The sequence below is a fragment of the Taeniopygia guttata genome, chromosome 29 (assembly GCF_048771995.1).
Source record: "Taeniopygia guttata chromosome 29, bTaeGut7.mat, whole genome shotgun sequence".
Taxonomy (NCBI): Eukaryota; Metazoa; Chordata; class Aves; order Passeriformes; family Estrildidae; genus Taeniopygia; species Taeniopygia guttata.
The window spans coordinates 3,328,966-3,352,402 of NC_133054.1; the positions used below are offsets into that span (position 1 = coordinate 3,328,966).

The 23,437-nt window shown below is 71.4% G+C and overlaps 2 protein-coding genes across 2 annotated transcripts; one reads left to right on the plus strand and one right to left on the minus strand.

The window, feature by feature from the left end:
- Window positions 1-404: 404 nt before the first annotated feature.
- On the minus strand, window positions 405-13,627 carry B4GALNT1 (beta-1,4-N-acetyl-galactosaminyltransferase 1). The gene is made up of 12 exons (XM_041711581.2): window positions 13,228-13,627; window positions 12,904-12,974; window positions 12,211-12,418; window positions 10,252-10,434; window positions 10,062-10,168; window positions 9,192-9,229; window positions 8,537-8,717; window positions 6,867-7,019; window positions 5,961-6,148; window positions 3,554-3,694; window positions 1,652-1,889; window positions 405-666 (listed from the first exon to the last, which is right to left on the minus strand). The coding sequence occupies exons 3-12, from the start codon at window positions 12,411-12,413 to the stop codon at window positions 452-454; spliced, it is 1,647 nt and encodes a 548-aa protein (XP_041567515.2). The 5' UTR covers window positions 12,414-12,418; window positions 12,904-12,974; window positions 13,228-13,627; the 3' UTR covers window positions 405-451.
- A 373-nt stretch (window positions 13,628-14,000) lies between these two features.
- On the plus strand, window positions 14,001-23,009 carry OS9 (OS9 endoplasmic reticulum lectin). Its single transcript, XM_041711578.2, has 14 exons — window positions 14,001-14,197; window positions 15,257-15,433; window positions 15,513-15,576; window positions 15,666-15,742; window positions 17,461-17,559; window positions 17,637-17,838; window positions 18,892-18,990; window positions 19,115-19,200; window positions 19,289-19,325; window positions 19,427-19,515; window positions 19,592-19,852; window positions 21,957-22,413; window positions 22,505-22,620; window positions 22,837-23,009. Exons 1-14 carry the CDS (start codon window positions 14,033-14,035, stop codon window positions 22,963-22,965), a joined length of 2,058 nt encoding a protein of 685 aa, XP_041567512.2. The 5' UTR covers window positions 14,001-14,032; the 3' UTR covers window positions 22,966-23,009.
- Window positions 23,010-23,437: the final 428 nt, after the last annotated feature.

Below are 23,437 nucleotides of genomic sequence, written 5' to 3' on the forward strand. Positions count from 1 at the left end.
GATGGCCATCCCTGGTGACCGGTGGCCATCCCTGGTGACCAGTGGCCATCCCTGGTGACCGATGACCATCCCTGGTCACCGGTGACCATCTCTAGTCACCGATGGCCATCCCTGGTGACCGATGACCATCCCTGGTCACCGGTGACCATCCCTAGTGACCGATGGCCATCCCTGGTGACCGATGACCATCCTTAGTGACCAGTGACCATCCCTGGTGACCGATGGCCATCCCTGGTGACCAGTGGCCATCCCTGGTGACCAGTGGCCATCCCTGGTGACCGATGACCATCCCTGGTCACTGATGGCCATCTCTAGTCACCGGTGGCCATCCCTAGTGGTTGGTGGCCATCCCTGGTTGTTGGTGGCCATCTCTAGTCACCGATGACCATCCCAGGTGACCACTGGCCATCCCTGGTGGTTGGTGACCATCCCTGGTGACCACTGGCCGTCCCTAGTCGCCGGCCATGCACTTGAAGCGGTTCTTGAAGAAGAAGAGGCGCTGTTTTTGGCGCAGGCTGTCGTCGCGCGCCGCCGGGTACCGGTAGCGGTTGTACTGCCGCTCTCCCTCCGAGCGCCGCCACGGCAGCGCCAGCTTGGACGCGTGGTCCACCACCACGTCCTCGCAGGAGCCCACGTGCAGCACCCCCAGCCCGTCGATGAAGAACTCTGGGGGGGCAGAGGGACACCCCAAAACGGGCTCAGAGCGGCTTTGGGGTTCCTCATCCTGATTCTGATCTCGTGGGCTCACGGGGGGTGACCCTGGTGTCCCCCCTGATCTCTGACCCCATCATGGGGGATCCCAGTGTCCCCCCGTATCTCTGACCCCATTGTGGGGACCCCGGTGTCCCCCTTATCTCTGACCCCATTGTGGGGTGACCCCAGTGTCCCCCGTTATATCTGACCCCATTGTGGGTACCCCGGTGTCCCCCCTGATCTCTGACCCCCCAGAACCTCCCGTGGGCTCCCAGCCCCCTGTGAGCTCCCCAGGACTCTCCCGTGGTCCCCCCAGACCCCCCCAGAACCTCCCGTGGGACCCCCCAGAACCTCCCGTGGGACCCCCAGGACCCTCCCGTGGAACCCCCAGACCCTCCCAGGACCCTCCCGTGGGCTCCCCAGACCCTCCCAGGACCCTCCCGTGGGACCCCCAGACCCCCCAGAACCTCCCGTGGGACCCCCAGAACCTCCCGTGGGCTCCCCACGACCCTCCCGTGGGACCCCCAGAACAGAAACCTCCTGTGGGACCCCCAGACCCCCTCAGAACCTCCCGTGGGACCCCCAGACCCCCCCAGAACCTCTCGTGGGCTCCCAGCCCCCCGTGGAACCCCCAGCCCCCCCCGTGGGACCACCAGAACCTCCCATGGGACCCCCAGAACCTCCCGTGGGACCCCCAGAGCCCCCCAGAACCTCCCGTGGGACCCCCAGACCCCCTCAGAACCTCCCATGGGACCTCCAGACCCCCCCAGAACCTCCCGTGGGCTCCTCACGTCTCTCCCGTGGGCTCCCCAGACCCCCCCAGGACCCTCCCGTGGGCTTCCCAGGACCACCCGTGGGACCCCCAGACCCACCAGGACCCTCCCGTGGGACCCCCAGAACCTCCCGTGGGACCCCCAGCTCCCCGCGTGGGCTCCCCCCCCCCGGTGCCGGTGCTCACCCAGGTGCGCCACGCGGCGCAGGCGGGGGTCGAAGCCCACCTGCCGCACTTTGTCGGTGCGCGCCAGGAAGAAGTTGACGACGCCGTCGGTAACGACGCAGGCGGGGAAACCGGCGAGGCGGTGATGGAAACCGGGCCGGGTGCGGAGGCAGTCCCCGCCCGCGCCGCCGCCGCGCACCACCAGCCGCTGCCGGTACGTGGTGGTGTACCCGGTGATCTCCCGCACCGCGCCGCCCACCTGCGGGAACGGCGGGGCTGGGGGGGGACCGGGACCGCCGGGATAACCGGGGCCACCGGGACCACCGGGATAACCGGGACCCACGGGATCACCGGGGCTACCGGGGCCACCGGGACCCACGGGACCCACGGGACCACCGGGGCTACCGGGACCACCGGGACCACCGGGATCACCGGGACCCACGGGACCACCGGGACCGCCGGGATAACCGGGACTGCCCACCGGTGAGAAGGGACGGGATGGGATGGCACGGAATGGCATGGCATGGCATGGCATAGGACCCTGCCAGCATCGCCAACCGGGCACCGGGACACCCCACGTGGGCACCGGGACCCCCCAAGCCCCCACCTGGGCACCGACACACCCCGAGCCCCCACCTGGGCACCGGGATTCTCCACGTGGAAACAAGAACCCCCCCCCGAGCCCTAACCTGGGCACCGGGACACCCCACCTGGGCACCGGGACCCTCCCGAGCCCCAACCTGGGCACCGGGACCCTCAGGACCCTGCCAGCATTGCCAACCGGGCACCGGGACACCCCAGCCCCGGGCACGGGGCACCGGGAGCGCCACTCCCGGACCACCGGGACCCCCCTGACCCCTGTGCCCCTTGTGCCCCCTGTGCCCCCCAGTGCCCCCTGTGCCCCCTGTGCCCCCACAGCCCCCTGTGCCCCCCATGCCCCCCGTGCCCACTGTGCCCTCCGTGCCCCCCGTGCCCCCCTTACCCCCTGTGCCCCCAGTGCCCCCCATGCCCCCCACAGCTCTCCATGCCCCCTGTGCCCCCAGTGCCTCTGCAGCCCCCCGTACCCCCCGTACCCCCCTTACCCCCCATGTCCCCCGTGCCCCCCATGACACCCATGCCCCCCATGCCCCCCGTTCCCCCGTGCCCTCCGTGCCCCCAATGCCCTCCGTGCTCCTCACAGCTCTCCATGCCCCCTGTGCCCCCAGTTCCTCTGCAGCCCCCCGTGCCCCAATGCCCCCCATGCCCCCCGTTCCCCCCGTGCCCCCCACAGCCCCCCATGCCCCCCGTGCCCCCAGTGCCCCGCGTGCTCCCCGTGCCCCCCTGTGCCCCCCTTACACACCAATTCCCCCCGTGCCCCCCTTTTCCCCCGTGCCCCCCTTTTCCCCCGTGCCCCCCTTTTCCCCCGTGCCCCCTTACCCCCCGTACCCCCCGTGCCCCCCGTACCCCCCGTGCCCCAATGCCCCCCGTACCCCCCTGTACCCCCCTTACCCCCGGTGCCCCCCTTACCCCCCTTACCCCCTGTGCCCCAATGCCCCCCATGCCCCCCGTGCCCCAATGCCCCCAGTGTCCCCCACGGCCCCCGTGCCCCTGTGCTCCCCTTACCCCCCGTACCCCAATGGCCCCCATGCCCCCCATGCCCCCCTTACCCCCCTTACCCCCCATGCCCCCTTACCCCCCGCGCCCCCCTTACCCCCAATGCCCCCCATGCCCCCCGCGCCCCCCGTTCCCTCCGTGTCCCCCGTTCCCCCCCATGCCCCCCATGCCCCCCGTGCCCCCAATGCCCCCCATGCCCTCCATGCCCCCCTTACCCCCCTTACCCGCCGTGCCCCCCATTCCCCCCCGTGCCCCCCTTACCCCCCGTGCCCCCGTGCCCCCCGTTCCCCCCTTACCCCCCAATGCCCCCTGTGCCCCCCGTGCCCGCACCAGGTCCAGGCTGGTTCTCTCCAGCACATCCACGAGCTTCTCCAGCCGCGTGCGGGCCGTGAAGATGAAATCATCGTCCACCCACAGCACGTACTTGGTGGTGACCTGCGACACCGCCAGGTTCCTCCCGGCGAACCAGCCCTGGGGGGCACCGCGGACCCTCGCCCACCGCACCCATGGGTGCCCGTGGGTGCCACCCCCGTGGTCCCGAGAGACCCCCGTGCCCCCCGTGTCCCCCGTGCCCACCGTGCCCTGCCAGACTCCCCGTGCCCCCCGTGTCCCCCGTGCCCCCCGAGCCCTGCCAGCCCTGTGGGGGCACCGCGGACCCTCGCCCACCGCACCCATGGGTGCCCGTGGGTGCCACCCCGCGTGGTCCCGAGAGACCCCCATGTCCCCCAGCCCCGGGTACCGGCAGCTCTGCCGGGCTTGGTGTCCCCTTCTCGGGGATGTCACAGCTCTGCCAGACCCCCGTAAGTCCCCTGAGCCCCCCGTGCCCCCCGTGATCCCCCCGTGCCCCCCGTGCCCCCCGTGTGCCCCCCGTGAGCCCCACGTGTTCCTCCCGTGCCCCCCGTGAGCCCCCCGTGCCCCCCGTGCCCCGCCAGTCCCCCATCCCCAGGGACCCCTTCCCCCTTGTCCCCCACCCCCAGGGACCCCTGCCCCATTGTCCCCCATCCCCAGGACACCCCCCATGTCCCTTGTCCGGGGTCCTTGCCACCCCCGTGTCCCCTCTGTGGGGTACCTGCCACCCTCCATGTCCCTTTTCTGGGGTCCCTGCCAGCCTCGTGTCCCCTCTCCGTGTCCCTGCCACCTCCCTGTCCCCTTTCCAGGTCCCTGCCACCCCCGTGTCCCCTCTCTGGGGTCCCTGCCACCCCCGTGTCCCCTCTCTGGGGTCCCTGCCACCCCCCATGTCCCTTGTCCGTGTCCCTGCCACCCCCCTGTCCCCTCTCCGTGTCCCTGCCACCCCCGTGTCCCCTCTCCGTGTCCCTGCCACCCCCCATGTCCCCTCTCCGTGTCCCTGCCACCCTCTGTGTCCCCTCTCCATGTCCCTGCCACCTCCCTGTCCCCTGCCCGGGGTCCCTGCCACCCCCAGTGTCCCCTCTCCAGGTCCCTGCCACCTCTGTGTCCCCTCTCCTGGTCTCTGCCACCCCTGTGTCCCATCTGTGGGGTCTCTGCCACCCCTGTGTCCCCTCTCCGTGTCCCTGCCACCCCCGTGTCCCTTGTCCGGGGTCCTTGCCACCCCCATGTCCCCTGTCCGTGTCCCTGCCACCCCTCATGTCCTTTGTCTGGGATCCCTGTCACCCCCCGTGTCCCCGCTCCGTGTCCCTGCCACCCCCTGTGTCCCTTGCCCGTGTCCCTGCCACCCCCGTGTCCCCTCTCCGTGTCTCTGCCACCCCCCATATCCCTTGTCCGGAGTCCCTGCCACCCCCATGCCCCTTGTCCGGGTCCCTGCCACCCCCCGTGTCCCCTCTCCGGGGTCCCTGCCACCCCCTGTGTCCCTTGTCCGAGGTCCTTGCCACCTCCCTGTCCCCTGTCCAAGGTCCCTGCCCCCCCTGTGTCCCCTCTCCAGGTCCCTGCCACCCCTGTGTCCCCTCTCCGTGTCCCTGCCCCCCCATGTCCCCTCTATGGGGTCCCTGCCACCCCTGTGTCCCCTCTCCGAGTCCCTGCCACCCCTCATGTCCCTTGTCCGGGTCCTTGCCACCCTCCGTGTCCCCTCTCCGTGTCCCTGCCACCTCCTGTGTCCCCTCTCTGGGGTCTCTGCCACCCCCCATGTCCCTTGTCTGGGGTCCCTGCCACCCTGTGTCCCCTCTCCGTGTGCCTGACACCCCCTGTGTCCCTTGTCTGGGGTCCTTGCCACCTCCCTGTCCCCTCTCTGGGGTCCCTGCCCCACCGTGTCCCTTGTCTGGGGTCCCTGCCACCCCGTGTGCCCTCTGTGAGGTCCCTGCCACCCCCTGTGTCCCTTGTCTGGGGTCCCTGCCACCCCTCATGTCCCCTTTCTGGGGTCCCTGCCACTCCCAGTGTCCCTTGTCTGGGGTCCCTGCCACCTCACTGTCCCCTCTCCGGGTCCCTGTCACCCCCGTGTCTCGTGTCTGGGGTCCCTGCCACCCCCCGTGTCCCTTCTCTGGGGTCCCTGCCACCTCCCTGTCCCCTGTCCGTGTCCCTGCCACCCCCCATGTCCCTTTTCTGGGGTCCCTGCCACCCCCGTGTCCCCTCTCCGTGTCCCTGCCACCCCCAGTGTCCCTTGTCTGCGGTCCCTGCCACCTCCCTGTCCCCTCTCCGTGTCCCTGCCACCCCCAGTGTCCCTTGTCTGGGGTCCCTGCCCTCTCTCTGGGGTCCCTGCCACCCCCCATGTCCCCTGCCCGGGGTCCCTGTCCCCCCGGTGTCCCCTCGGGGGTCCCCTGGGTGCCACCTTGCCGAAGGGCATGAGGTAGTGCTCCAGGTGTGGCCCGGAGAGGGGCTCGGGCCGCTGGCTGTCGTCGGCCACCACGATGGTGACAGAGGGGTAGAAGCGGCGGATGCTGGCGATGAGTCCCCGCAGTTTGTCATAGCGCAGGAACGTCTTGGTGGCCACTGTCACCAGCGCCGAGATGTTGTACCCTGCGGGAGGGGCGCTGGGAGATGGAACTGGGAGAACTGGGAGAACTGGGAGCGCTGGGGGCCTGAACTGGGAGTGCTGGGAGCTTGAACTGGGAGTGCTGGGAGAACTGGGAGCTGGTACTGGGAGTACTGGGAGCGCTGGGAGTGCTGGGAGTGCTGGGAGCCTGAACTGGGAGTGCTGGGAGCACTGGGAGCCTGTACTGGGAGTGCTGGGAGCGCTGGGAGCCTGTACTGGGAGTGCTGGGAGCGCTGGGAGCCTGAACTGGGAACGCTGGGAGCACTGGGAGCACTGGGAGCTTGAACTGGGAGTACTGGGAGTACTGGGAGCCTAAACTGGGAGCACTGGGAGCCTGAACTGGGAGTGCTGGGAACCTGAACTGGGAGTGCTGGGAGCCTAAACTGGGAGTACTGGGAGCACTGGGAGTGCTGGGAGCACTGGGAGCTTGAACTGGGAGTACTGGGAGTGCTGGGAGCCTGAACTGGGAGTGCTGGGAGCCTGAACTGGGAGTACTGGGAGTGCTGGGAGCCTGAACTGGGAGTGTTGGGAGTGCTGGGAGCGCTGGGAGCCTGAACTGGGAGCACTGGGAGCGCTGGGAGCACTGGGAGCCTGAACTGGGAGCGCTGGGAGCACCGGGAGCACCGGGGACACTGGGCGCACCGGGAGCACCGGGAGCACCGTGCCCCCCGGGCCGCTGTGGGGCCGCCGGGCCGTGCTCACCCCCGTCCCCGCCGCTGTCGCTGCCGCTGTCGCTGTCGGTGTCACTGTCACTGTCGGTGTCACCGGCGGTCCCGGGGCCGTACAGGCGCGGCGTGGGCGGGTGGCGGATGCGGATGGCGAAGGCGGCGGAGTGACCGTCGGTGGAGAACCGCACTGCGGGGAGAGGGGCGGCTGGGGGCACGGGGGGCACGAGGGGCACGGGGGGCACGGGGGGCATTGGGGGAACGGGGGCAAAGGGGGCACGGGGGGCATTGGGGCATGGGGGGCATGGGGGGAACGGGGGGTACGGGGGGCATTGGGGCATGGGGGGAACGGGGGGCATGGGGGGCATTGGGGCACGGGTGGCACGGGGGGCATTGGGGGGAACGGGGGGCGCGGGGGGCACGGGGGGCATTGGGGGCATTGGGGCATGGGGGGCACGGGGGGAATGGGGGACACGGAGGGCATTGGGGCACGGGGGGCACGGGGGGCACCGGGGGCATGGGGGGCACGGGGAGGTACCGGGGGGCATGGGGGGCACGGGGGGCATTGGGGCACGGGGGGCATTGGGGGAACGGGGGGCACGGGGGGAACGGGGGGTACGGGGGGCATTGGGGGCACGGGGGGCACGGGGGGCATTGGGGCATGGGGGGCACGGGGGCACGGGGGGCACGGGGGGCAAAGGGGGCACGGGGGGCATTGAGGACACGGGGGGCACGGGGGGCATTGGGGCACGGGGGGCATTGGGGGCACGGGGGGCACGGGGAACGACGGGGGCGTTGGGAATACCCCGAGTGTTCCAGGGACACCCCGAGTGTCTCTGTGGGCATTGGGGGTACCCCGAGTGTCCCTGCGGCAGTGGGGAACCCACGAGTGTCCCTGCGGGCAGTGGGGGTACCCCGAGTGTCCCTGTGGGTATTGGGGAACCCACGAGTGTCCCTGTGGGCATTGGGGGTACCCCGAGTGTCCCTGTGGGCATTGTGGATATGGGGGTGTCCCTGTGGGCATTGGGGGTACCACGAGTGTCCCTGCGGGTATTGGGGGTACCCCGAGTGTCCCTGTGGGCATTAGGGGTACCCCGAGTGTCCCTGTGGGCATTGGGGGTACCCCGAGTGTCCCTGTGGGCATTGGGGGTACCCCGAGTGTCCCTGTGGGCATTGGGGGAACCCACGAGTGTCTCTGCGGGTATTGGGGGTACCCCGAGTGTCCCTACGGGCAGTGGGGGATATGGGGGTGTCCCTGTGGGCATCGGGGGTACCCCGAGTGTCCCTGTGGGTATTGGGGGTACCCACGAGTGTCCCTGTGGGCAGTGGGGATATGGGGGTGTCCCTGCGGGCATTGGGGAACCCACGAGTGTCCCTGCGGGCATTGGGGACACCCCGAGTGTCCCTGCGGGCAGTGGGGAACCCACGAGTGTCCCTGCGGGCAGTGGGGGTACCCCGAGTGTCCCTGCGGGCATTGGGGAACCCACGAGTGTCCCTGCGGGTATTGGGGGTACCCCGAGTGTCCCTGTGGGTATTGGGGGTACCCCGAGTGTCCCTGTGGGCATTGTGGATCCGGGGGTCCCGGGGGGAACAGGGCACCCAGGGGGGAATCGCTGAGGGTCCCAGGGGTGCTGCAGCTCCCACGGGCGAGCCGCGGTCCCGGGGGGCTCTGGGGGTGCCGGGGGTCCCGGACTCAGCCCGTCGCACCGATGTCGGCGGTGTCGGGGTGGAACTGGGTGTTGGTGTAGGTGACGAACTGCAGCTGCCGGTTCAGGTGGTCCAACCGCGCCGCGGCCACGGACAGGTGCGGCTGCCCCTCCCCCCGCAGCGCCACGCCCTCCACCTCGGCCGCCACCGCCAATGTCCCCAGCGAGGCCGTCAGGTTCACCTGGGGGCGGCACGAACGGCGGGGACCCCCAAAAGTGGGGAGGGGGCGCACGGATTGGGGAGGGGGCGCGCCCAGCCCGCCCCGGCCGCTCCATGGCCACGCCCACCCTTTAGCCACGCCCACAGAGCGGACAGACCACGCCCATCCCATAGCCCCGTCCACCCCATAGCCACGCCCACCAATCGGACAGGCCACGCCCACCCCATAACCACGCCAATCAATCGGACAGACTACGCCCACTCATAACCACGCCCATGAACCGGACAGGCCACGCCCACGCATAACCACGCCCACATGCCGGCGAGGCCACACCCACCAATAACCACGCCCGCAGACCGGGCAGGCCACGCCCACCCCATAGACACGCCCACCAACCGGGTAGACCACGCCCACCCGATAACCACGCCCACAGATCGAACAGGCCCCGCCCATTCCATTAAAGCCACGCCCCCCGTGCCCCGCCCTCACCCTCACCTGGTACCTGCTCCGGGCCGGGGCCTGCAGGCTGAGCCCTGGGGGCATGACACGGGGGTGAGGCCAGAGACCCCCCCAGGGACCCCCTGTGCCCCCCGGAGCCATCGGGGGCACCCCCTGCCCGGGGACACCCACCCCGTGCCCAGGGACACCCACCCCCTGCCCAGGGACACCCCCTGTTCAAGGGACACCCCCTGTTCAAGGCACCCCCTGTTCAAGGGCACCCCCTGCCCAGGGACACCCCCTGTTCAAGGGACACCCCCTGTTCAAGGCACCCCCTGTTCAAGGGCACCCACCCCCTGCCCAGGGACACCCCCTGCCCAGGACACCCCCTGTTCAAGGGCACCCCCTGCCCAGGGACACCCCCTGTTCAAGGGCACCCCCTGTTCAAGGGCACCCCCTGTTCAAGGGACACCCCCTGCCCAGGACACCCCCTGTTCAAGGGCACCTCGTGCCCAGGGACACCCCCTGTCCCCCCCGGAGCCATCGGGGGGCACCCCCTGCTCAGGGCACCCCCTGTTCAAGGGCACCCCCTGCCCAGGACACCCCCAGCCCAGGGACACCCACCCCGTGCCCAGGGGCACCCCCTGTTCAAGGGCACCCCCTGCCCAGGGTCACCCACCCCCTGCCCAGGGCACCCCCTGTTCAAGGGCACCCCCTGTCCCCCCCGGAGCCATCGGGGGCACCCCCTGCCCGGGGACATCCCCCTGCCCAGGGACACTCACCCCGTGCCCCCACAAGTGCCCCCCACCCCCGTACCTCCCCCAGCGTTTCCCACCCCCATGTTTCCCCCACTCTATGCCCACCCCTGAGCCGGTGCCCCCCACCCCGGTGCCCCCCGGTGCCCCCCGTGCCCCCTTGCCCCCTCACCGGGCACCAGCACCGTCTGCAGCGGCCGCACCTCCACCCCCTGCACCGGGTACTCCAGCGGGGAGTTGGCGGGGACGATCAGCAGCCGGTCAGCGGGGGTCTGCACCCTGCGGGGGCACCGGAGCCTCACCGGGGGTCCCACCCCGCACACCGGCTCGGGGGTCCCGGTTTGCCCCGCGGCCGCGCTCACCGGCTCCGGTAGTTGCGGTACTCGCGCTCCCGCAGGCGGAGCTGCCGCGGCCGTTCCGCGGGGGCGAAGGCGCTGCCGAAGTCCATCCCCGGCGGGCCGGGCCCGAAGAGCCGCCGGTGGAGCGGCAGCGCCAGTCCCGCCTCCGCCTCCGCCTCGCACGAGCAGCCGTTCCTGGGCAGCAGCCTGGCACGACAGGGCCGCTGGCACCGACACGGTGGCACCGGAACCGGAGCGCGGCGGCAGCTCCTGGCACTGCCTGACCCGCGTGGCACTGCCCTGGCATGGCCCTGACACCTCCTGTCCCGCGTGGCACTGCCCTAGCACGGCCATGGCACGGCCCTGACACCTCCTGTCACTGCTTGTCCCCTCTTGGCACCTCCCTGGCACCGCCCTGGCATCACCCTGGCACCGCCCTGGCACTGCCTGTCCTCTCTTGGCACCTCCCATCCCTGCCTGTCCCCTCTTGGCACTATCCTGGCACCTCCCTGGCACCTTCCTGACACCTCCTGTCCCTGCCTGACCCGCGTGGCACTGTCTTGGCATGGCCCTGGCACCTCCCGTCCCTGCCTGTCCCTGCCTGACACCGCCCTGGCACTACCCTGGCACTGCCTGACCCGTGTGGCACCTCCCTGGCACCGCCCTGGCACCGCCCTGGCACGTCCTGTCCCTGCCTGTCCCCTCTTGGCACCGCCCTGGCACCGCCCTGGCACTGCCTGACCCGCGTGGCACTGCCCTGGCACTGCCCTGGCACCTCCCATCGCTGCCTGTCCCCTCTTAGCGCTGCCTGTCCCTCGTGTCACTGCCCTGGCACCTCCCTGGCACCTTCCTGTCCCTTCCTGTCCCCTCTTGGCACCGCCCTGGCACTGCCCTGGCACCCGCTGCCACCTTCCAGCACCACCTCACCACCCCCCACCACAGCCCTGACCCGCCCTGGCACTGCCTTTGTCCCCCCTCTGCTGTCACCGCCCTTCCCGCTGCCCCCACCACCCCACCCTGGGGTGCCCCCACCTTTGGGTGCCCCCATTTTTGGGTGCCCCAAGCCATGGGTGCCCCATAGGAGCCACAACCCCATCCTGGGGTGCCCTCGGCCCTGAGTACCCCCCCCGTGCCCCATCCCGGGGCTCCCAGGCACCCATGGGTGCTCCCTCACCTTTGGGTGCTCCCCAACCCATGGGTGCTCCCCACCTTTGGGTGCCCCCCCACCTTTGGGTGCCCTCCCCACCTTTGGGTGCCCCCCCACCTTTGGGTGCCCCCCCAGCTTTGGCTGCCCCCCCACCTTTGGCTCCCCCCCCATCTTTGGGTGCCCCCCCCACCTTTGGGTGCCCCCCCACCTTTGGGTGCTTCCCCCACCTTTGGCTGCTCCCCCACCTTTGGGTGCCCCCCACCTTTGGGTGTCCCCCCACCTTTGGGTGCCCCCCCACCTTTGGCTGCTCCCCCACCTTTGGCTGCTCCCCAACCCATGGGTGCTCCCCCACCTTTGGGTGCCCCCCACCTTTGGGTGCTCCCCCACCTTTGGCTGCCCCCGCACCTTTGGCTGCTCCCCCACCTTTGGGTGCCCCCCACCTTTGAGTGCCCCCCCACCTTTGGGTGCCCCCCCACCTTTGGGTGCTCCCCCACCTTTGGGTGCTCCCCCACCTTTGGCTGCCCCCCACCTTTGGGTGCCCCCCCAACTTTGGGTGCTTCCCCACCTTTGGCTGCTCCCCCACCTTTGGGCGCCCCCCCCACCTTTGGCTGCTCCCCCACCTTTAGGTGCCCCCCCCACCTTTGGGTGCCCCCCCAATTTGGGTGCCCTCCACCTTTGGGTACCCCCCCCACCTTCGGCTGCTCCCCCACCTCTGGGTGCTCCCCCACCATTGGGTGCCCCCCACCTTTGGCTGCCCCCCCACCTTTGGGTGCCCCCCCACCTTTGGGTGCCCCCCCACCCTTGGGTGCCCCCACCCTCCCCCCGCCCGTCCTTACTCCAAGACCTCCTCCTTGAGGCGGAAGGGCACGTGGGGGTAGGCGCGGGCGGGGGGGGGCAGGGGGGGTGGCAGCCGCTCGGGGGGGGGGCGGCGCAGGTCCACGCTGGGGGCACCCTTGGGTGCCCAGAGGTGCAGGTAGAGCGCGGCCAGCGAGGCCGAGGCCACCAGCAGCAGGCACAGCGCCCGCTGCGCCCCCCGCATCCTGCCTGGGGGGCACAGTGGCGTCACCCCGGGGTGCCACGGTGCCACCAGTGCCACCCAGTAACACCCAGTGCCCCCCAGTAACACCCAGTGCCCCCAGTACAACCAGTAAAACCCAGTGCCCCCCAGTGAAACTCAATGCCCCCAGTGCCCCCAGTGCCCCCAGTGAAACCCAGTGCACCCAGTGCCACCAGTGCCCCCCAGTGCCCACCAGTAACACCCAGTGAAACCCAGTGCACCCAGTAACACCCAGTGCCCCCCAGTGCCCCCAGTGCCCACCAGTGAAACCCAGTGAAACCCAGTGCTCCCAGTCCCTCCCAGTGCCCCCAGTCCCACCCAGTGCTCCCAGTGCTCCCACTCCCAGTGCTCCCAGTCCCAGTCCCACCCAGTGCCCCCAGTCCCCCCCAGTGCTCCCAGTCCCTCCCAGTGCTCCCAGTCCCTCCCAGTCCCTCACAGTGCTCCCAGTGCTCCCAGTGCTCCCAGTGCTCACCTGGGGGTGGCTGCGGGTCCCGGCGGGGGGGGCTCAGCCCACCCTCATGGCTCTGCCCCCACAGCTCCGCTCTGGGGACACGGGGACAGTGTCGGGGCGGGAGGGACCCGGACCCCCCCGGACCCCCCCGGTCCCCCCGGACCCCCCGGTCTCCCCGGGGATGAGGGGCTCGGGCACAGGCGGGGCCGTCGCGGCGGGAGGGGCCGGTGATACCGGGGGGAACCGGGGGTGTCAGGGGCACAGCGGCGATGTCGCAGCCGCGGGGCGATGGCAGGTGCCATCCCTCATCGCGACACGTCGCGACAACAGCGACCCCGGCCCTACCTGGCTCCGCTGGCGGATCCCGCAAACGGCACCGGCACCGGAGCGGGCGGCGAGGGCGCCCCCGGCGGGCCCGGTGTGCAACGGCACCGCCGCAGCACCGGGAGGGGCGGGGCGAGAATGCGGGGGGGGCGCAGAACGGGGGGGAGGGCCGGGCCGGAATCAGCGGCCGCGCTTTGTGCCCACGCGTGGGGCGGACAACGGCCCCATTGAGCGGGGCGGGGAGCGCGGGGGGGCCCGGCCGGAGCTCTGCCGGGACCGGGAGGGGACCGGGGGGATGGGGGGTTCGGGGCGCTGCCGGTGGCGGGAGGGGCGCGGAGGGGCCCGGGGGGATCTCGGGGAGGTTTGGGCGGGTCCGGGGGAGCAGAGGGGCTCCGGTACCGGGGATGGGACCGGGGGCTGCTCGGGGGGTACCGAACACCGCGGAGCCCCCTCCCGGTTCCGGTAATCACGTGATCCCCCGGGGGATGCTCGGCGCTCTCCGCCAATCAGCGCGCGGGGATCGCCTGCATCCCGCTCAGCCAATGGGAAACCGCCGAGCGTGACGTCATGGCGGCCGGCCGCGCCCCGCCTCGCCATTGGCTGCCGCCCGCGCGCGCCCCGGCCAATCACCGCGGCCCCCGTTCTCGCCACCGCCTCGCCCCCGCGGCCTCACAACCGGCGGCGTCATCCCCGCCCGCTGACCAATCAGAGCAGCGCTTGGCTTGACAGACAGACGTCTCAGCCAATCGCAGCGCGGAGCAGCGGGGCCGGGGCGGGCGCGGGGAGGCGCGGGCGGAAGCGGAAGCGGCGGCGGCGGCGGGGGAAGATGGCGGCGCGGCGGGGCCCGGGGCCGGTGGCGGCGGTGGCGCTGCTGGCGCTGCTCGGCCCGGGGTGGCCCCTCCGCGGGGCCCGAGCCGCGCTCAACCTGCAGGAGCTCAGCGAGCTCAAGTACGGCCTCGAGATCCTGGCCGAGCCCGTGCTGGCCGGGCAGGTGCGCCGCGGCACCGGGGCTAACGGAGGGGGGAGGCGGGCGGCGCCCCGGGGCTCTACCGGGACCAGCCGAGCACCGGGGCGGCGGCTGCGGGTCGGGAATGCCGCACGGGACGGGTATAAGGGGACCGAGGGCGGTCCGGGACGGGGCCGGGTCAGGGCGGACCGGGACACGGGCTGTGCTCCTTACCGGGGCTGAACCGGGCCGGGACACCGGCTGTGCTCCTTACCGGGGCTGAGCCGGGCCGGGACACCGCCTGTGCTCCTTCCCGGGGCTGAACCGGGGGGACTCTGGGGTCCCGAGGGGACTCTGTGGTCCCGGGGGGGTCTCTCTGGGGTCCCGGGGGTCTCTCTGTGGTCCCGGGGGTCTCTCTGGGGTCTCTCCGGTGTCCCGGGGGTCTCTCCGGGGGTCTCTCTGTGTTCCCGGGGGGTCCCTCTGGGGTCCCGGGGGGTCTCTCTGTGGTCCCGGGGGGTCTCTCCGGGGGTCTCTCCGGGGTCCCGGGGGTCTCTCTGTGGTCCCGGGGGTCTCTCTGTGCTCCCGGGGGTCTCTCTGGGGTCCCTGGGGTGCTGTGGGATCCCGGGGGGGGGGCTGTGGGGGCTCTCTGGGGTCCCGGGGGGGGTTATGGGGTCTCTCTGTGGTCCCGGGGGTCTCTCTGTGTTCCCGGGGGTCTCTCTGTGTTCCCGGGGGTCTCTCTGTGCTCCCGGGGGGCTCTCTGGGGTCCCGGGGGTCTCTCTGGGGTCCCGGGGGTCTCTCTGGGGTCCCTGAGGGAGTCTGTGGGGTCCCGGGGGTCTCTCTGTGTTCCCGGGGGTGCTCTCGGTGGTCCCGGGGGGGGCTGTGGGGTCTCTCTGTGTTCCCGGGGGTCTCTCTGTGTTCCCGGGGGTCTCTCTGTGTTCCTGGGGGTCTCTCCGGTGTCCCGGGGGTCTCTCTGGGGTCCCGGGGGGGGCTGTGGGGTCTCTCTGTGTTCCCGGGGGTCTCTCCGGGGGTCTCTCGGGGGTCCCGGGGGTCTCTCCGGGGGTCTCTCCGGTGTCCCGGGGGTCTCTGACGGCTCCGTGCCCGCAGCACCGCGCCGAGGAGGTGGTGACGGTGGCCTCGCGGTTCAAGCAGCGCTACGAGTGCCGCCTGCCCCCCGCGGCCGTGGGGCCGCCCCCCGGCCCGCCCCGCGACCCCCGCCCCTACAACGGCTCGGGCGTGGCCGAGCTGCTGCGGCCCATGGGCACCGCGCCCTGCCTGCTGAAGGTGAGATTGGGGGGCACGGGGATGCCAGGGGGCACCCCCAGGTCACCCCCAGGTCACCCCACACCTCCCACCCCCCCAGACCAAGGACTGGTGGACCTACGAGTTCTGCTACGGGCGGCACATCCAGCAGTACCACCTGGAAGGTGACATGGGGACATGGGGACAGTGGGGGGCACCGTGGGGGCACTGCCAGCCCGGCCACAATGTGTGCCCCCCCCCTCGGTGCCCGCAGAGTCGGAGATCAAGGGGGACGTGCTGGTGCTGGGCTATTACCAGGCGGCCTTCGACTGGGGCGATGAGACGGGCAAGGTGGGTGTGCCCTGCGCTGGGGACAGGGACAGCAATGTCCCCTTCCACCCCTGGGACAGGGACAGCGCTGTCCCCTTCCCCCCTGTGCCCACCCGTGCCCACCCGTCCCCCTGCCCTCCCCCTGCCCTTCCCCATGCCCACCCGTGCCCCTCCATGCTCTGCCCTCTCCCTGCTCTCCCCCTGCCCTCCCTTTGCCCTGTGCCCACCCCTACCTGCCCCATGCCCTCCCCTGCCCACCCATGCCCATCCCCATGCCCTCCTGTGCCCACCCATGCCCCTCCATGCTCTGCCCTCCCCCTGCCCTCCCCTGCCCACCCGTGCCCACCCCTGGGAACAGGGACAGCGCTGTCCCCTTCCCCCCTGTGCCCTCCCCTGCCCTGTGCCCACCCCTACCTGCCCCATGCCCTCCCCTGCCTGCCCCATGCCCTCCCCATGCCCACCCGTGCCCCCATGCCCTCCCCCTGCCCTTCCCCTTGCCCACCCGTGCCCCTCCATGCTCTGCCCTCCCTCTGCCCTGTGCCCACCCCTGCCTGCCCCATGCCCACCCGTGCCATCCCCTGCCCACCCGTGCCCTCCCCCTGCCCTTCCCTGTGCCCACCCGTGTCCCCCCATGCTCTGCCCTCCCTCTGCCCTTCCCCCTGCCCTTCCCCGTGCCCTCCCCCTGCCCTGTGCTCACCCCTGGGGACAGGGACAGCGCTGTCCCCTTTTCCCCCTGTGCCCACCTGTGCCCACCCCTACCTGCCCCATGCCCTCCCCTGCCCACCCGTGCCCCCCCGTGCCCTCCCCATGCCCTTCCCCGTGCCCACCCGTGCCCACCCGTGCCCTGCCCACCCATGCCCTCCCCCTACCCTGTGCCCACCCCTACCTGCCCCATGCCCTTCCCCTGCCCTCCCCATGCCCTCCTCCTGCCCTTCCCCGTACCCACCCGTGCCCCCCATGCCTTCCCCCTGCCCTTCCTGTACCTACCCGTGCCCTCCCCATGCCCTCCTGTGCCCTCCCGTCCCCTCTCCGTGCCCACCCGTGCCCCCCGTGCCCTCCCCCTGCCCTGTGCCCACCCCTACCTGCTCCATGCCCTCCCCTGCCCACCCCTACCCTACCCCTGCCCTTCCCCTGGGGACAGGGACAGCGCTGTCCTCTGCCCGCCCTGTGCCCTCCCCCTGCCCTGTGCCCACCCCTGCCTGCCCCACGCCCTCCCCCTGCCCTTCCCCTGCCCTGTGCCCACCCCTACCTGCCCCATGCCCTCCCCTGCCCTCCCCCTGCCCTTCCCCGTGCCCACCGTGCCCTGCCCACCCCTGCCCTTCCCCTGCCCTTCCCTTTGCCCACCCGTGCCCCCCATGCCCTCCCCCTGCCCTTCCCCTGCCCCATGCCCACCCCTGCCTGCCCCATGCCCTCCTGTGCCCTCCCCCTGCCCTCCCCTGCCCACCCGTGCCATCCCCTGCCCTCCCCTTGCCCACCCGTGCCCCTGCTGTCCCCCTGCCCTTCCCCTTGCCCACCCGTGCCCCCCCATGCCCTCCCCCTGCCCTGTGCCCACCCCTACCTGCCCCATGCCCACCCATGCCGTCCCCTGCCCTCCCCCTGCCCACCCCTGCCTGCCCCATGCCATCCCCCTGCCCTCCCCATGCCCACCCGTGCCCCCTGTGCCCACCCCTACCTGCCCCCTGCCCTCCCATGCCCACCCCATGCCCACCCGTGCCCACCCATGCCCCCGTGCCCCCCAGGCCTCCAAGCAGCAGCAGCTGCGGCGCTACCACAGCCAGAGCTACGTCAACGGCTCCCGCTGCGACCTGACCGGCCGTGCCCGCGAGGCCGAGGTCCGGGTAAGGCCGGGGGGCACCGGGTGGCACCGGGGGGCACTTAGGGGGCAGCAGAGCCTCAGCCCGTGCCCACCCCGCAGTTCCTGTGCGAGGAGGGCGCCGGGGACTACATCGCCCGCGTGGACGAGCCGCAGTCGTGCCGGTACGTGCTGACGGTGCACACCACGCGCATCTGCCACCACCCGTTCCTGCGGCCCGCCCCGGGGCTGGCACCGCAGCCCATCCGCTGCCAGCCCGCCCTCTCGCCCGCCCAGTACGTCCAGTACGTGCGGGCACAAGTCTGTGAGTACCGGGGAGCCCTGGGCAGGGCGTGGGGGGCGGGGTGTGGGGCTGGCACGGCCGTTGTGGGGCTGGCACTGAGCCCTGCTGCAGGGCTGGTGCTGTCCCCTTGGGGCTGGCACTGTCACCTCCATCCCGGGGCTGGCGCTGTCCCCTCCAGTGTGGGGCTGGCACTGTCCCCACCAGCCTGGCACTGTCACCTCCAGTGTGGGGCTGGCACTGTCCCCACCAGCCTGGCACTGTCCCCTTCGGCCTGGGGCTGGCATTGTCCCCTCAATCCTGGGGCTGGCACTGTCCCCACCAGCCTGGCACTGTCACCTCCAGTGTGGGGCTGGCACTGTCCCCACCAGCCTGGCATTGTCCCCTCCAGTGTGGGGCTGGCACTGTCCCCTTTGGCCTGGGGCTGTCCCCTCCAGTGTGGGGCTGGCACTGTCCTCTTTAACCTGGCCCTGTCCTCTCCATCCCAAGGCTGGCCCTGTCCCCTTCAGCCTGGCCCTGTCCCCTTCAGCCTGGCACTGGCCCCTTCAGTGTGGGGCTGGCACTGTCCCCTCCGGCCTGGGGCTGGCACTGTCCCCTCCAGTGTGGGGCTGGCACTGTCCCCTCCAGCCTGGCAGTGTCCCCTACAGTGTGGGGCTGGCACTGTCCCCTCCAGCCCAGGGCTGGCACTGTCCCCACCAGCCTGGGGCTGTCCCCTCCAGTGTGGGGCTGGCACTGTCCCCTTCGGCCTGGGGCTGGCACTGTCCCCTCTGTCCTGGGACTGGCACTGTCCCTTTCGGCCTGGGGCTGGCACTGTCCCCTCCATCCCGGGGCTGGCACTGTCCTCTTCAGCCTGCCCTTGTCCCCTCCGTCCTAGGGCTGGCCCTGTCCCCTCCCTCCTAGGGCTGGCCCTGTCACCTTCCTGGCTGTGTCCCCTCTGTGCTGGGGCTGGCCCTTTCACCTTCCTGGCCCGGTCCCCTCTGTCCTGGGTCTGGCCTTGTCCCCTCGGCCACAGTCCTGCCGTGGTTCTGGCGCTGGGGCTGTCCCCAGCCGTGCTGTCCCTGTCCCCTGTGTCCCCAGCTGACACCAAGAGGAAGGTGGAGGAGATCTCGGAGGAGCTGCGGACGTTGGACACGCGCCTCTGGAGCGACAGGGACAGCGATGGCCCCACCCAGGACGGTACGGCCGTGTCCCCACTGACGGTGACAGCACTGCCACTGTCCCCTCTCCTCCTGGGACCCCCAGCCTGGCTCTCAGCGCCGGGCACGTCCCCCCTGTGGCAGCTGTGTCCCCCCTGTGCCAGGGACCCCTCCAGAGCCCGCCAGGGACGTGCCAGGTGAGGAGCAGGAGGTGCCAACCACGGCCAGTGACCAGCGGGACAGCACCAGGGTGAGTCCCAGCGCCCCTGGGGACATTCTGGGGGTCTGGGGACACTTTGGGGGGGTTTAGAATGCTCCATCCCATCTCCTCCCTGCAGGAGCCGTCCCCGAGGGCAGCTGGTGCTCGGGCAGCTGGTGAGTTGCAGTGCCCACCCCGTGTCACCTCCAGGTGACAGTGGCCATCCCTGTGTCCCCCCTGCCACTCCCAGCCCCCCCTGCTCCAGCTTCCCTCGTAGATCCACGGAAGAAAATCCACTTCAAGGTGATCCGGAGCCCCGGGGACCTGCTGCAGTTCATCGAGGAGCTGAAGGAGACCACCAGGAAGGTGGGCACCTCCCCCGTGCCCCTCGGGGGTCTCTGCGTGCCTCAGTTTCCCCCTGAGCCCCTCCCCGCTGCTTCAGGCCAAGGAGAAGGCGAGCGAGGAGGAGGAGGAGGCAGCCAAAGCTCCCCCAGCCCCACCTGGCCCCGCAGAGCCCCCCAGCCCCGAGGCCCCCCCCAGGGGGGTGCAGGAGGATGAGGAGGAGGATGAGGAAGATGAGGAGGAGGAGGAGGCAGGGCCGCTGCTGGCGGGGCTGGAGCTGCTGCCACGGGAGCAGGTGGCGAGGCTGAAGGAGGAGGTGAAGAGCCAGATGGAGCAGGAGTTCGACAGCATCATCAGCGAGGTGGGGGACCTTGGTGGGCTGGGACCCCCAGAGGGGCGCTGGGACCCCCACAGGGGCGCTGGGACCCCCTGATTGGGGTGGGACCCCCAGAGGGGCACTGGGACCCCCTGATTGGGGTTGGACCCCTTGATTGGGGTGGGACCCCCACAGGGGCACTGGGACCCCCACAGGGGCACTGGGACCCCCTGATTGGGGTGGGACCCCCACAGGGGCACTGGGGCCCCCAGAGGGGCACTGGGACCCCCATGGGGGCACTGGGACCCCCTGATTGGGGTGGGACCCCCAGAGGGGCACTGGGACCCCCACAGGGGCACTGGGACCCCCTGATTGGGGTGGGACCCCCACAGGGGCGCTGGGATCCCCTGATTGGGGTGGGACCCCCACAGGGGCACTGGGACCCCCAGAGGGGCACTGGGACCCCCTGATTGGGGTGGGACCCCCAGAGGGGCACTGGGACCCCCAGAGGGGCACTGGGACCCCCTGATTGGGGTGGGACCCCCACGGGGGTGCTGGGACCCCCAGAGGGGCACTGGGACCCCCTGATTGGGGTGGGACCCCCACAGGGACACTGGGATCCCCTGATTGGGGTGGGACCCCCAGAGGGGCACTGGGACCCCCAGAGGGGCACTGGGACCCCCTGATTGGGGTGGGATCCCCTGATTGGGGTGGGACCCCCAGAGGGGCACTGGGACCCCCAGAGCAGCACTGGGACCCCCACAGGGGCATTGGGACCCCTGATTGGGGTGGGACCCCCAGAGCAGCACTGGGACCCCCACAGGGGCGCTGGGATCCCCTGATTGGGGTGAGACCCCCACGGGGGCACTGGGACCCCCACAGGGGCACTGGGACCCCCACAGGGGCACTGGGACCCCCTGATTGGGGTGGGACCCCCACAGGGGCGCTGGGACCCCCCGAGGGGCACTGGGACCCCTGATTGGGGTGGGACCCCCACAGGGGCACTGGGACCCCCTGATTGGGGTGTGACCCACAGAGGGGCACTGGGACCCCCACAGGGGCACAGGGACCCCCTGATTGGGGTGGGACCCCCAGAGGGGCACTGGGACCCCCACAGGGGCACTGGGACCCCCACGGGGGCACTGGGACCCCCTGATTGGGGTGTGACCCCCATGGGGGCACAGGACCCCCTGATTGGGGTGGGACCCCCAGAGGGGCACTGGGACCCCCTGATTGGGGTGGGATCCCCACGGGGGCACTGGGACCCCCACAGGGGCACTGGGACCCCCTGATTGGGGTGGGACCCCCAGAGGGGCACTGGGACCCCCTGATTGGGGTGGGACCCCCAGAGGGGCACTGGATCCCCAGAGGGGCACTGGGACCCCCAGAGGGGCGCTGGGACCCTCACAGGGGCACTGGGATCCCCTGATTGGGGTGGATCCCCACGGGGGCACTGGGATCCCCACGGGGGCACTGGGAGCCCCACAGGGGCACTGGGACCCCCTGATTGGGGTGGGACCCCCAGAGGGGCACTGGGACCCCCACGAGGGCACTGGGACCCCCTGATTGGGGCGGGACCCCCACGGGGACACTGGGACCCCCTGATTGGGGTGGGACCCCCACAGGGGTACTGGGATCCCCTGATTGGGGTGAGACCCCCAGAGGGGCACTGGGACCCCCACAGGGGCACTGGGACCCCCTGATTGGGGTGGGACCCCCTGATTGGGGTGGGATCCCCACAGGGGCACTGGGACCCCCTGATTGGGGTGGGACCCCCACAAGGGCACTGGGATCCCCTGATTGGGGTGGGACCCCCAGAGGGGCACTGGGACCCCCACAGGGGCACTGGGACCCCCTCCCAGCTGTGCTGGGGACCCCCTGAGTGCACTGGGACCCCCTGATTGGGGTGGGATCCCCACAGGGGCACTGGGACTCCCATGGGGGCACTAGGACCCCCAGAGCAGCACTGGGACCCCCTCCCAGCTGTGCTGGGGACCCCCTGAGTGCACTGGGATCCCCGTGGCTGGGCAGGGGAGCCCCTGGGGAGGGTTGGGACCCCCTGGCTGTGCTGAGGACAGAGCTGGGGACATCCCAGCAGAGTTGGGGACATCCTGGGGACATCCTCTGTGTGCCGGGCTGGGGACTGCAGGTGGAGGATGAGTTGGAGACCGAAGGGCTGAAGGGGGAGTTCGACCGGAGCCGCGCCAGCCGCACCCTGGCGACCACCCTGACCCGGCTGATGGAGCGGCTGGACGGGGCCGAGCCCCGCCGCGACCCCCGCGAGGGGCGCAGGGACGAGGAGGAGGAGGAGGAGGAGGAGGAGGAGGCGAGGAAGGGCAGCCCCCGGCGCCACAAGGACGGGCGGGTGCGGATGGGCAGAACCGGGAGCCGCGACTCGCCCCGGGAACCGCCCCGGGAACCGGAGCCTCGCCCGGGGAAACCCACCCGGGAGCACCGGGAGCCCCCCCGGGGGGATCGGGAGCAGCACCGGGGGGATCTGGAGCAGCACCGGGAGCCCCCCAAGGAAAACCAGAGCCCCCCACGGCTGCCGCAGGTGGAGAATGAGGTGCGGGAGCTGCTGGCCAAGGAAGGGCTGCGGGCTGAAGGTAGGGAAAGCTCCAATGTGGGGGATGGGACAGCAATGGGGAGCCCCCTATCCCCTCCCCCAGCCCCAAATTAACCCCTCCTCAACCGCAGGGAAGATCGAGATCAAGATCGTGACGGCATCATCGGGGGGTGAGGAGGAGGAGGCGGCGCAGTGGCTGTCGGAGGAGGATTCCCGGAGCCTGAAGGAGATTTTCCTCAGCATCCTGGTGAGGGGAGGGGGTCGGGGGGTGGGAATTTATGGGAATTTATGGGAATTATGAATTCGGGGGGAAACTGAGGCACGGCAGGGCTGGGGAATGCGGGGGGCTGAGGGATGGGGGGTGTCACTGAGGAACAGAGTGGAAATTGAGGCACGAGGAGGGAAAATGGGATATGGGGAGCACAGAGGTGAAGGGGGGCACTGATTTGCCCCCTCCCCGCAGGTTCAGGGCACGGAGGAGGCGCAGAAGGAGCGGCGGAGGCAGCAGGTCCTGGAGGACAATTACCGCTTCGTCTGGGGGTCCCGCGAGGAGCCCCCCCCTCCCACTGACTCTGAGGACCAAGACTTCTGACCCCCCAAATTCTGAGCCCTTAAATCCCGAACGTCCCCCCGGAATTGTGGCTTCGTCTCTGCCGTGGGGCTGGGCACAGGGACACCCCAAGGACAGCGGTGTCCCCCTGCTTGGGGGTCCCTGTGCCCCCCCTGCCCTGCTCGGGGGGTCCCTGTGCCCCCCCAGGACCCTGCCCTGCTGTGGGGGGGGTCCCTGTGCCCCCCTCGGGGGGACCCTGCCCTGCTGGTGGGGGGGTCACTGTGCCCCTTCCAGGACCCTGCCCTGCTGTGGGGGGGGTCCCTGTGCCCCCTCGGGGGGACCCTGCCCTGCTGGGGTTGGGGGTCACTGTGCCCCCCACAGGACCCTGCCCTGCTGGGGGGGGGTCCCTGTGCCCCCCCTGCCCTGCTCGGGGGGTCCCTGTGCCCCCCCCAGGACCCTGCCCTGCTGTGGGGGGGTCCCTGTGCCCCCCTGCCCTGACTTTGGGTGCATTTCT